The sequence below is a fragment of the Eutrema salsugineum genome, unplaced genomic scaffold, assembly GCF_000478725.1.
Source record: "Eutrema salsugineum unplaced genomic scaffold, Eutsalg1_0 scaffold_4, whole genome shotgun sequence".
NCBI classification, from domain to species: domain Eukaryota; kingdom Viridiplantae; phylum Streptophyta; class Magnoliopsida; order Brassicales; family Brassicaceae; genus Eutrema; species Eutrema salsugineum.
The window spans coordinates 396296-408349 of record NW_006256686.1 but is presented as its reverse complement, the minus strand read 5'-3'; the positions used below and the strand labels follow the sequence as shown (position 1 = coordinate 408349).

General features: G+C 38.5%; 1 protein-coding gene across 2 annotated transcripts; it reads left to right on the top strand.

Moving 5' to 3' along the window:
• Positions 1-150: 150 nt before the first annotated feature.
• LOC18014093 (biotin carboxylase, chloroplastic) lies at positions 151-5173 on the top strand. 2 transcript variants are annotated; one of them, XM_006396034.2, is made up of 17 exons: positions 151-262; positions 353-422; positions 748-1076; positions 1347-1488; positions 1708-1806; positions 1898-1954; positions 2154-2225; positions 2543-2632; positions 2835-2894; positions 3155-3340; positions 3443-3535; positions 3620-3701; positions 3797-3903; positions 4172-4247; positions 4366-4412; positions 4501-4563; positions 4819-5173. In XM_006396034.2, the coding sequence occupies exons 2-17, from the start codon at positions 375-377 to the stop codon at positions 4864-4866; spliced, it is 1599 nt and encodes a 532-aa protein (XP_006396097.1). In that variant the 5' UTR covers positions 151-262; positions 353-374; the 3' UTR covers positions 4867-5173. The 2 variants fall into 2 exon arrangements, with proteins under 2 accessions (XP_006396097.1, XP_006396096.1); XM_006396033.2 differs by having other exon boundaries at positions 207-422.
• Positions 5174-12054: the final 6881 nt, after the last annotated feature.

Genomic DNA, 12054 nt, shown 5'->3' with positions numbered 1-12054 from the left:
GCTTAAATATAATATTTTACTATCAGCTATACCATGGTAATAAAATCATTAATAAAAACATACAGCTTTAACATCACTTGTTTATGTAGCTTAAATATAATATTTTACTATCAGCAATACCATGGTAATAAAATCATTAAGATCGTGAGAATTTGGTGGTTTGGTGGGTCCCTAACCATTTAACCTCCAAGACCCGGCGATTCAATCACTCACTCTTTCTCCCTCGTTTGCATCGAAACCTTTCTCGGTTTCTCCTCCATCGGTATGAGAATCTTCATCTCCTTCTTCTTCTTCTTCTTCCTGGTTTCGCATTGTTGATGAGATTCGTCAGTGTCTTATCTTTATAAATCAGGATCTGCTTCTCTTATTCAACAATGGACGCATACATGATTACCAATTGCAAATCCTTTGCCTCCCCTCCCGTAAGCACGAAATCAATCTTCACTGTTTTCTCTTTTAATCTTCGGATTTAACCTTTATCTTCACTGTTTTCTCTTTCCATCTTCGGATTTAACCTTTCTTCCATCGGCTTACGCCGTCGCGCTAATTCGTCAATTCGAACTGTCCCATTGATTATCTTCTGAAAACGTTTGCTTGTGAACGTGCTAATTAGCTTTTCCTCATCGATTGGTTCAGAATCTAATTGTTTTGATCTTAAATGTTTTTGATAGCTGCAACAATGCATTCATGGCATTGTATTGTATAGTTTCTTGAGTTTGTGATTTTTTGTTTTTGTTTTTGTGCAAGTCTTTATTCCTGGGGAGGTCGGGAGGAATTAGAAGTTCCCAGTGTAATGCCATGATGGGAAAAATGGTTAGCTTCCCTAGGCAAAGAACTCAGACTTTGAAAGTTACCCGAAAGGTGAAGAGGAGTGGTGGTGGTGCGCTTGCTGCTACGTGTAGTGGGGACAAAATTCTTGTGGCTAATAGAGGTGAAATAGCTGTCCGTATCATCCGAACCGCACATGAAATGGGGATTCCTTGTGTTGCTGTTTACTCAACTATAGACAAGGATGCACTGCATGTGAAATTGGCTGATGAAGCGGTTTGTATTGGTGAAGCTCCCAGCAACCAGTCGTAAGTTTATCATATTTTGGTTGTGAAGGACTTTCTTCCTTAACATGCGATACATTTTATGCTTCTCTAGCATAGATCTTGAATACCAAACTACTAGCATGGTTCGTGGACTTGATTCGTTTTATCATTCTATGGTCCTTTTAGAAAGTACCAGATTGAGTGCTTGACCACGTGATGCCATTTTATTGAACATTTGTAGTAGATTCTTGGTCCATATGCCTGGTGACTGGGGAGAGAAAAGCTTAGCTTTTTGTCTTGAATTGTCTGCAGGTACTTGCTGATACCGAATGTTCTGTCAGCTGCAATTAGCCGAGGATGTACAATGCTTCATCCTGGATATGGATTCCTTGCGGAGAACGCTCTTTTTGTAGAGATGTGCAGGGACCACAGGATCAATTTTATTGGACCAAATGTAAGTTTTTGAACACATTTGCAAAACATGGGAAATTTATTCCTTAGTATCTCCAGCTATATATTATTTTCTGAGACGGAGACGATCTTTTCAGATGGAGACAAACTCGATATAATGTTTCCTTAAGTGTGAAATTCATATCTTGATTAGGGTTTAGTATTAGACAAAAGAAAATGCTCTTTAACTGAATCATCTGCATTTCGTCCTTAATCTCTGCAGCCTGATAGCATCCGTGTCATGGGTGATAAAGCAACTGCTAGAGAGACGATGAAAAATGCAGGTGTCCCAACTGTACCAGGAAGTGATGGACTATTGCAGGTATCATGCTGGACCATCAGTTCTGCATTTCAAGTTGAGTCATATCAAAATGACCCTTCAAACTTCCATGCATTGAAAAATATTATTACAGAGCACAGAGGAAGGAGTCAGGCTCGCCAATGAGATTGGTTTTCCTGTAATGATCAAGGTAAATTATTCTATGTTACCCCAAAGCAGCAATTCAGGTGCTTTGCACTATTTTTCGTGTTACAGAAACTCACCTAGAACTTGCTTAGATAGGCATCAACTAAAGCATTTTTCTTTTTCTATTCGAAATCTATCTCTGTACTCTTTAGAATATTACACTGAGTATTGAATCTCACAACTGGCGTCTTTCTGGTTTCAAGGCAACAGCTGGTGGTGGTGGACGTGGAATGCGGCTTGCCAATGAACCGTCAGAGTTTGTTAAACTGTTGCAGGTATGAAAATCAAGGCAAACTGATCCACAAATGGCCAACATTCGAATTTCCGAAGGATTGTTCTAGAGAACAGTTCGCAATCATGTCCTCCTATATTCACATATTTGATAGGAATGTACCGTAGGATGTTAACCGTTAAAAAATCTTGAGTCTCATTGCCTGCATCACATTTTTATTTTCTCAGGAACACTTTCTGTATGGGATATTGTAGTAAAATATAACTGTAATAATGTTAAGCATATCCCTTGACCACTATACCATAAATATCTTTAAGATTTTAAACAACTTTGAGTTCGACTTAATTTGTTGTTCTACAGCAAGCGAAGAGTGAGGCTGCTGCTGCTTTTGGAAATGATGGATGTTATCTGGAGAAGTATGTGCAAAATCCCCGGCATATTGAGTTCCAGGTATGCACTTTTCTGCAGAACTATTTGAGGATTAAGAAAAGGATCATCCTTTTCAGAAGATGGTTGATGCGGAGTTTCAGAGAGAGAGAAGTAGAAAGAGAATACTTATGAACCTTTTTTTTTCTAGAATTTGACTAGGCAAAAGTATTTTTTATCTTCAGTTTGCTATAAACTGTTCCATTTACAGCTGTTGGATTTTTAGATTCTTGCAGATAAATTTGGTAATGTTGTTCACTTTGGCGAGCGTGACTGCAGCATCCAGGTATCATTTCCAGTAAATATTTATTATTGTTTCTTAGTACAAAAGCAAAAAGGCTGCTTAATATTTCCAGTATCTTCCCAAATACCATACCTACATGCATTTTCCAGCTGCTGGATTTGCAATACTATTGTTCTCCATTGTAGTACATATAAATGAACTTGGTCTCTCAGAGTTTATATAATGATTGCTGCTTTCTGTTATTAAATTCTAAAATGTTGGTAATTTTGGACTGTTCTAAATTTGTATTCTCTTGACTACAGAGACGTAACCAAAAGTTGCTGGAAGAAGCACCTTCTCCTGCACTGACCCCTGAGTTGCGTAAAGCCATGGGTGATGCAGCAGTTGCTGCAGCAGCGTCGATTGGGTACATTGGTGTTGGTACTGTGGAATTTCTTTTGGATGAGAGAGGTTCCTTCTATTTCATGGAAATGAATACTAGAATCCAGGTTTGATAAGTTATCCTGACTGTAGAGTATTTTAATCTTTTTTGTATTCTAGTAGTACTTGAACCATGATGGCTGGCTACGGTTGTTTGGGGGTTAACATAGGTGGAGCATCCTGTGACGGAGATGATTTACTCCGTTGATTTGATTGAAGAACAGGTTCGTGTTGCAATGGGAGAGAAACTGCGTTATAAGCAGGTATGACTGGTATTCTTTGTGAATTTTCAAACAGAGGAAGGGGTTGCTAGAAAAGCTCTTCAATCTGGGAAATTTTCTTTGCAGGAAGATATTGTGCTTAGAGGACACTCGATTGAATGTCGTATCAATGCAGAAGACCCATTTAAAGGGTTTAGACCTGGCCCTGGTAAGTTCCACCGTTTATATGCTACATATACCAACTGTTAGCAAATGACCTTAAATTAAAAAAAAAAACAAAAACTATTGCTGTCACGATAACAGGAAGAATAACATCGTATCTCCCATCTGGAGGTCCTTTCGTTAGAATGGATAGCCATGTATATCCCGACTATGTTGTTCCTCCAAGCTATGATTCTCTTCTTGGAAAGGTATGCTATACTGTTTTATTCTGGATTGTATTTGGTTGGTTTTTTAAGAACAAATTATGGCACACAGTATCGTATCGTCTAGTACTAATCCATTGCATTCTTCAATACTGGAATATGCGTCCTCATTTCTGCGGGGCTTAATAAATTACATTAAACTGTTTTGTAGTTGTTTTCCAGAACTTATATTTGATGTTCTTGCGTACAGCTATAAATGGTTTTATCCTTCGGTTTCTTTTGACATTCATGGTGTATCTTATATTTCTTTTAGCTTATTGTATGGGCTCCGACAAGGGAAAAGGCAATCGAGCGAATGAAGCGTGCACTTAATGACACTATTATTACAGGTATGCTGTGGTTAACTTTCTGCTGATTCTGCTACCCATGAAACGTAACCTCTTTTTTTTCGTTGCCTATTGGATTGAATGTTATCAATTTTTTTTCTTCGTGTTTTTCTTTCATCAGGGGTTCCCACCACCATTGAATACCACAAACTTATCCTTGATGTTGAGGTATGTGAAAGATCTACAGAGCTTTACTCTTAGGGAATCTTTTGTCGTAATTTTAATGGTTTCAAGTAAACTTACATACTGGTAACAGGATTTCAAGAACGGAAAAGTTGATACAGCTTTCATCGTGAAGCATGAGGAGGAATTAGCAGAGGTAATTACAATTGTCTTTGTTTGTGGTAATCCTGTGTTTTTCTTATTATTCTGATTTTCGAAGCATTGTAATATGATAGCTGGTAAACTGAACATGTAAATATGGGTGATTATCCCATGGAATTGATGAAAGTATAAAAGTGTCCGGTCTCTTTCTGAAAGAGGATAAGAGCTGATGAATTTTTTTTTTTTTTTTGAATTATTTTGCTACTCTAAATTTATGAATTCTAACTTCTGGTAAATGCTTTGTGTGCAGCCTATGGAAATTGTCTCGGTGAAAGATTTGACAAATGTAGCTGCTTAGAATTCATCAGCTCTTAGATGAAACGGTGATTTTCAGAATCAGAGAAATCAATTCTGCCAATGCCCACAAAGTCCTTTTATTTGGTGTCTTCGTCTTCTTGTGATGTCTATGTAACAGCACTTCGCAGAGTTTGGCAATAATTGTGTTCTGTTAAGAGTCTGGTATTGACAGTACATTTTAAGGTACTTTGTGTGAAATTCTGATGAATTGTCGAATTAGTTCGAAGATAACTCTCAGCATTGCATTTCAGTCCCACTAGAGCATTTGCGTATTTTTATTTTCTGGATGGAATGTTATAATGACTAAAGTCTCGGTAGGTTTACTGCGTTGCCGATTTATGCCTTGAAATTTCTACTTAATATTTACTTATTTACTTAGATTCTTCTGGTTTTAGTCTTTTCCTGGAGTTCCTTTGTTCATCACATGTTAAACTGTGTGGAATGCAATTACATGCATATCCGGAAATGGTGAATCTATATCTATAATTTGCAGAAAGGTTGGCATGGAATGTTATTTATCTGGAGACTGTGCTGATAAAAGACAGGTGAATTCTACTTAATATCGTAAAAACTATCGGATTAATTCTACACTATTACGTGTGAGTTTTTCCGATTTAATTTGAATTAGGTTGTCTGGGTTACTTGTTTATCTGGGTTTTACATGTCTGTGTGTCCAGAATTTGGTCTTACATGGGAAGCAAGAGAGGAGAAGAGAGTTTGAGAGAGTATTATAATTTCTCATTAATTCCTGTGAAAATGTTGATTACATATATATACACAACTGGTTAAGTTAAATGGATTTTAACTAGTATTATGGTTAATATGCCCCTTTCAAGCCGAATTTTTCTTAAGTGTGTAAAGGCTTAAAAGTGATAACCGACTGAGAAAGTAGTGAAATGGACCTGGATGTAGAGGCTTAGTGAGAATGTCTGCGAGTTGGTTTGTAGTCGAAACATGTAGCAGCTTCAAGAAACCATTCTTCACTTCGTCTCTAGTTGTGTGACAATCTACTTCGACATGCTTTGTTCGCTCGTGGAATACAAGATTATTGGCAATATTCATCACCGATTTGTTGTCACAGAGCAAATTGGTCTGCGTAGATATGGACAAATGAAAATCAGTCGACAATTGATATAACCATTTGAGCTCACCTTTGGCAACGGCTAAATCACGATATTCAGCATCAGTACTGCTTGCCACAGTTTCCTACTTCTTTGATTTCCATGTGATCAGAGATGTGTCAAGAAACAGACAAAATCCTCTGACAGATCGTCTTGTATCCGGACAAGTAGTCCAATCATCATCTGGAAAGCCATGAAGACATAGTTCTGTAGAAGCTGAGTAAAATAGACCTTGGCCAGAGTTGTTCTTTCAGATAGCGCAAGATATTAGCTGCAGCGTGTAGATGCACATCGGTCGGACAAGAGAGAAACTGTCTGAGACGATGAACAACAAACGTGATATCAGGCCTCGTGATGCAGAGGTATTGAAGCCTCCCAATCAATTCCCTATACGTTGTAGCATCAGCCAGACGATTACCAGTTTCTTTACTCTGAGGTACTTTAGGATCCATGGGTACAGATAGTGGTTTACATCCCAGTAAACCAGTGTCTTCGAGAAGATTCAAGCAATACTTCCTCTGTGAAATAGATATATGATATGCTGCGAGGTGAGGGAACAAGTTTTACCCTAATAAAAACAAATAAAAGCCGCAAGTGTACAGCTAATCAGTTGTAGTACTTAGGGATCAAATCCACAGGGATTTGTGTGCCTATTAATTTTCTACGGTTTCTAAGTTTATGTCTAGACTAAATCGGTTTTAAGGGGGTTCTGGTGTCTGCTACGGATTAAACTAAAGCTAAAGAAAGCAAATAAATTTATCCTAAAAAGCAAGTAGAAAATCGAATGAACACAAAATGAAGCAAGCAGAAAATCGATTTAAAGCAAGTAGAAATGCAGATCTAAGAAAGCAAGTAAATATCGATTTGATTTCTGGCTTGTCTTCGGTGTTGATTTTCTTGCTGAACAGGGCGGTTATTGTGTCCATTCGGCTGCATCTCCTGGTTGTTACCATCGGTTACATTGATAAGTGCATCAAGATCTTCGCGTTCTTCTCTCTCTGGGTTTTGAGGATTTCTGGGAGGGATCTTATTTCCATCTCCATCTAGCTGAGGCAATTCGTCTCCTCTGTGATCATCCTCTCGATTTTCACCATGCTCGGACCCATCTTGGTCCACGTTTAAGTTACGGTTCACAGGATCTCCAGGTTGGTCGTCGTCGGCAATTTCTTGTGTTCGTCTAAGTTTTCGAAGTTCTCTTTCGTGTCTATCAATCTCATCTAGAATTGGAATGTTTTCTCCAAGTTTGTGTCTGGTATTCATACAATTCAGAGAAAAACAAAAGAAAAGAAAGATAATTCAGCAACATAAGAAGGAACTAGAGATCGAATATCTAGAACAGAAATTAGAACAAGAAAAATAAAAAAGACAGCGAAACAAATCCCCGGCAACGGCGCTAAAAATTTGATGTGCTGAGAGGTGAGGGAACAAGTTTTACCTAATAAAAACAAATGAAAGTCGCAAGTGCAAAGCTAATCAGTCGTAGTACTTAGGGATCGAATCCACAGGGATTTGTGTGCCTATTAATTTTCTACGGTTTATAAGTTTATGTCTAGACTAAATCGGTTGCAAGCAGAAAATCGAACTAAAGCAAGTAAAAAAGCAGATCTAAGAAAGCAAGTAAACTTAGATTGGGTTGTGAACAATGATTAAAGACGCTGGACCTTTGGGAACTCTACAGGGATCATAATTAGTTTCAACACAAGGGATTTTAGATTGGAATTGATGGATATCGAAATATTCGGGTTCTAAAGCTAGAGTACGGCGGTATGACTACGTCACCGTCGTCATCATAACCAACTGTCTCTCGCAACCCTGACCAGTAGGTTTCCACTCTGGCCCTATCCCTGGAAGAGAGGAGACGCAGGAGCTTGTACGGAACTCATCAGTACTCACGACTTCGCTGAGGTCGAAATCATCATTGGTTTTAGTGAAAGCAATCAAAAACAGTAAAAAAAACAGATGAAAGAAAGCTTCTCTATTGATGAACTCAAAGTTGGAGAATCCTCTCTAAAAATTGCATAAAACAGCTGGAAAAAGGGTTTCTGTAAATGTATGAAAAGTGATGTCTAAAAACGACCTAAATGACAAGTATTTATAGTCTTCAATACTCTAATGTCTTTAGGGTTCCGGAATTAAGGCTGGAAAATGACTTGGGCTTCTTAAATGGGCTTTTTTAAGTTGGAGATGTCTGGCTGCGGTCGCGTGAAGCGTGACCATGGGGAATGAGGGCTTAGCCACGGTCGCGTGGCTCTAGCCGAAGTGAATGGGCTGTTGGCTGCAGTCGCGTGGCTTGTCGGCGAACCGTTGAATGGAATATCTTGAGATCCAACCGGTGAATGTCTCCAAACCAAGTACATTTGAAAGCTGGTTGAGTCTTCTGCTAAGTGTCCAATTTTGGGGGTGATCAGATGGTGAAAAGGTTTTCGTCTCTCCATTAGAGTTCTAACGGTCTGAATTTATCCACAAAAGTCTTTTTGTTCCAATTTGCACCTGAAAAGTCTTTTAAAATCCGAAAACATAGAAATCTTTTGAAAACCTTTGAAAATGGAGTAAAAACACCTGCAAAAGTATTAAAGTGATCCATAAAAATGGTCTAAATCTGGTGTTATCAATATACCCTCTGAATTCCTAGCTATTTCCAGACCTTAAAAGAATCTAGCTGGGCCAAGATATTTAGTCTTAAATTGTTTCGCCATGTCAACTTAATAGATGCAACAGCCTTATAATCATTGCTAACTATGAGGATATCATCAACATAGATTAAGAGGGCTATGAAAGATGTACCTCGTAGTTTCACAAGAAGAGAAATATCGGCATGTGACTGTACAAACCTATCATCTGTTAAAGCTTTGGAAAGGCATTTGTACCATTGGCGAGATGCTTGTTTAAGGCCATAGATGGACTTGTGGAGCCGACAAACAGTATTCGGTGGAAGCTCCCCTGAGGCTGGTGTGTATCCTTGAGGTAAACTCATGAATATTTCCTCCTCAAGATCACTATGCAGAAAGGCATTAGTGATATCCATCTGTGTGATGCTCCGTCTTGTCTCGCAGAAAGACCGAGAATCAGCTTAACACTCGCTAAACGAGCAACTGGAGAGAATGTGTCAAAGTAATCATTACCCCTTCTTGTGGAGTAAACCCCTTTGCAACGAAGCGGGCCTTGTATCTCTTGACAGTACCATCGGCATGATATTTTATTGTGAAGACCCATTTACATCCCACAACATTCTTTCCAGGAGGTAAGCTCTCAACACTCCAAGTCTTATTAATCTCTATCGCTTTGAGCTCCAGATTGCAAGCATCTGTCCACTCTTTAGAAGCCATAGCCTGTTTGAAAATTTTTGGCTCTGTATCCAATGAGAATGAGAGAACAATAGACTGGTATATGGGATTTAAATTTGAGTAAGAAAAAACTGAAGAGATAGGATATAGAGTGGTGAAGAGCTTTGTAGAAGGGAAAGGAGTAGAAGTTTGAGTGAGAGAGCAATGGTAATTGGATAAGTAACTTGGTACCTTTGTGTTGCGTTTTGGTCTAGCATTGGGCAGGTAAATAATAGATGTCTCTGTCGTAACAGGATTCGACGTATTCCCTGAGTTACTAGAGATAGTTTGTGATGCAGATGATGCATGAGGTGGATGATTGGCAGATGGACCAGAATGATGTATATCAGATGCATGAGATGTTCATGGAAAATGTTCTCAGAAGATTGATCTGCAGTTGCAAAAGGAAATGTTTTTTCATGAAAAATCACATTCTTAGACACAGAAATTAAATTTGTATCTAGATGTAAGACTTTATATCCTTTGTATCTTGTAGAATATCTTAAGAACACACATTGATCTGCCCTAGGACTGAATTTGTGTCTATCCTTTTGCAAAGTTGAAACATAGCATAGACAACGAAAAGGACGAAGGAAAGAATAGTCAGGTACTTTCTTAAGCAAAAGTTCAAATGGGGATTTCTGATTGAGAACAACAGATGGCAATCGATTGATAAAAAATACATCAGTTAAAATGCATGAAGTCCAATATACGAGTGGGACTTTGGACTAAAACAAAAGTGATCTGGCAACATTCAACAAATGCTGATGCTTTATTTCAACTACTGAGTTTTGTTGCGGTGTATATGCACATGAAAATTGATGAACAAAACCATGTTGTTGAACTAAATCATGAAAACCAAGTTCAGGAGCATTATCAGTTCGAATGGCCTTGACAATATCATTATATTGTGTGCGAACATGAGTAAGAAAGGAAGCAAACTTTTGGGAAACTTCGTTTTTGTATTTCATTAAGAAAATCCATGCGACACGAGTACAATCATCAACAATTGTCAAGAAGTATCTATAACCTTCAACAGACTCTGTAGAAAATGGACCCCAAACATCTAAGTGAAGCAATCAAAAGGAAAACTAGATATGTGATTATGCGACTCAAAATGTAATCTTTTTTGTTTAGCTAATGGACATATAGAACAATGGGACTAAGAGGACTTACTAGATTTTGAAATAGGTGAAACATGGACATATAGAAGAAATTTTGTTTAGCTAATTTTTCAGAAGACGGGTGGCCAAGCCGCTGGTGCCAAAGCTGACCATCAAGCATCAAAGAAGCAGTGAAACATGGAGATGTATCATGATTGTCAAGTTGTAAAATGTAGAGATTTTGAATGAGATTTCCTCTACTAATCATCAAGCCCTGAATAGGCTTCTGGATGAAACAAGAATCAACATAAAAATGTGCAGAAACAGTGATTAAATCGGAGTAAGCTACTCACAGAAAGAAGATTAAACTTGAACGAAGGAACATGCAAAACATTATGCAAGATTAATGATGATGATAAATGCATTGTGCCTGTGTGTGTGATCTTATCTCTAGTTCCATTTGGAAGTGATACTGTTATTCCAGAAACTGATACTATTTCACTAAACAATGCTAAATCAAAACACACATGCCAAGTGGCACTACTGTCAACTATCCAAGAACCAGGAGGTAGATTATTATATAGAGTGGATAAGCACTTATGTTGAAAAGTCAGTCTGTCATTCTCAAATCTCAATGAAGTAGAGGGAAAGGGAATAATACCAGATGATGACTGCGCTGCCATAACTCCATGTTTGGTAATGCTCGCAGTTGGTGCATTTGCTGATGGACTTTCTGTCTTTTCGGATGTATTGACATGGGCACTCAACTGTTGAATGAGAGACTGAACCTGCTCCGTGTTCATGTTACTGAAATCAAGATTCATAGCCAAAGGAGCGAGGTGGCATGTAAGGATAGAAACCAGTCATCATATTTGCCATGACTTGTGGTCTTGGAGTCTCAAATCTTCCTCGGGTTGAAAAGTTTGGGGAAACTGTCCTCTGCGCTGGAATTGAGATGGGGATGGAACAGTAGCTCGTTAGACTTGGCTCTTGTAACCAGGTATATAGCCAGAAGGATACCCATGAAGCTTGAAACATCTTTGAATAATATGTCTTGATTTTTTTTTTTTTGAATTGAATGTAAACTTTATTGCAACTAAAAAAAAAACCATCGTTTTTACATTAAATGCATCATTGTAGTAGAGCTTTTGAGAGATAAGAACAGAGAGAGATTTGTATGCACTCCGTGTTCCAAACCAATATGTCAAAGCATCAGTGAAGCGCTGGTCGCCACTTCTCCGGATGGTGCTGATGCGATTTCTGATGGTCTTGTCTAGGAGTTGAGTCAGGCGATGGGGTGAGGATGGAGGTTCTCCCTGTATCCTTTGATTTCGTTCCCCCCAAATGGAATGAATAATTGCTTGGAAAAGGTATCTGATGATGAAAGTCTTAATTCGGCCATGTTGCGGATTTGCGATGAGGTGAAGAAGGCTATCCCAGTTCGTTGTATACTGATCCTCCAGTACTCCTCTAGCAAGATTACACCAAACCTCCGAGGAATACGTACATGTGAAGAAAAGGTGACTTCAGGATTCCATTGGAGCTTGGCACAATACACAGGTGGTGATTGTGTTCGGCTGCCAGCTTTTGATTCTATCACAGGTAGATAATCGATCATGAGCAGCCAACCATGCCATAAAGG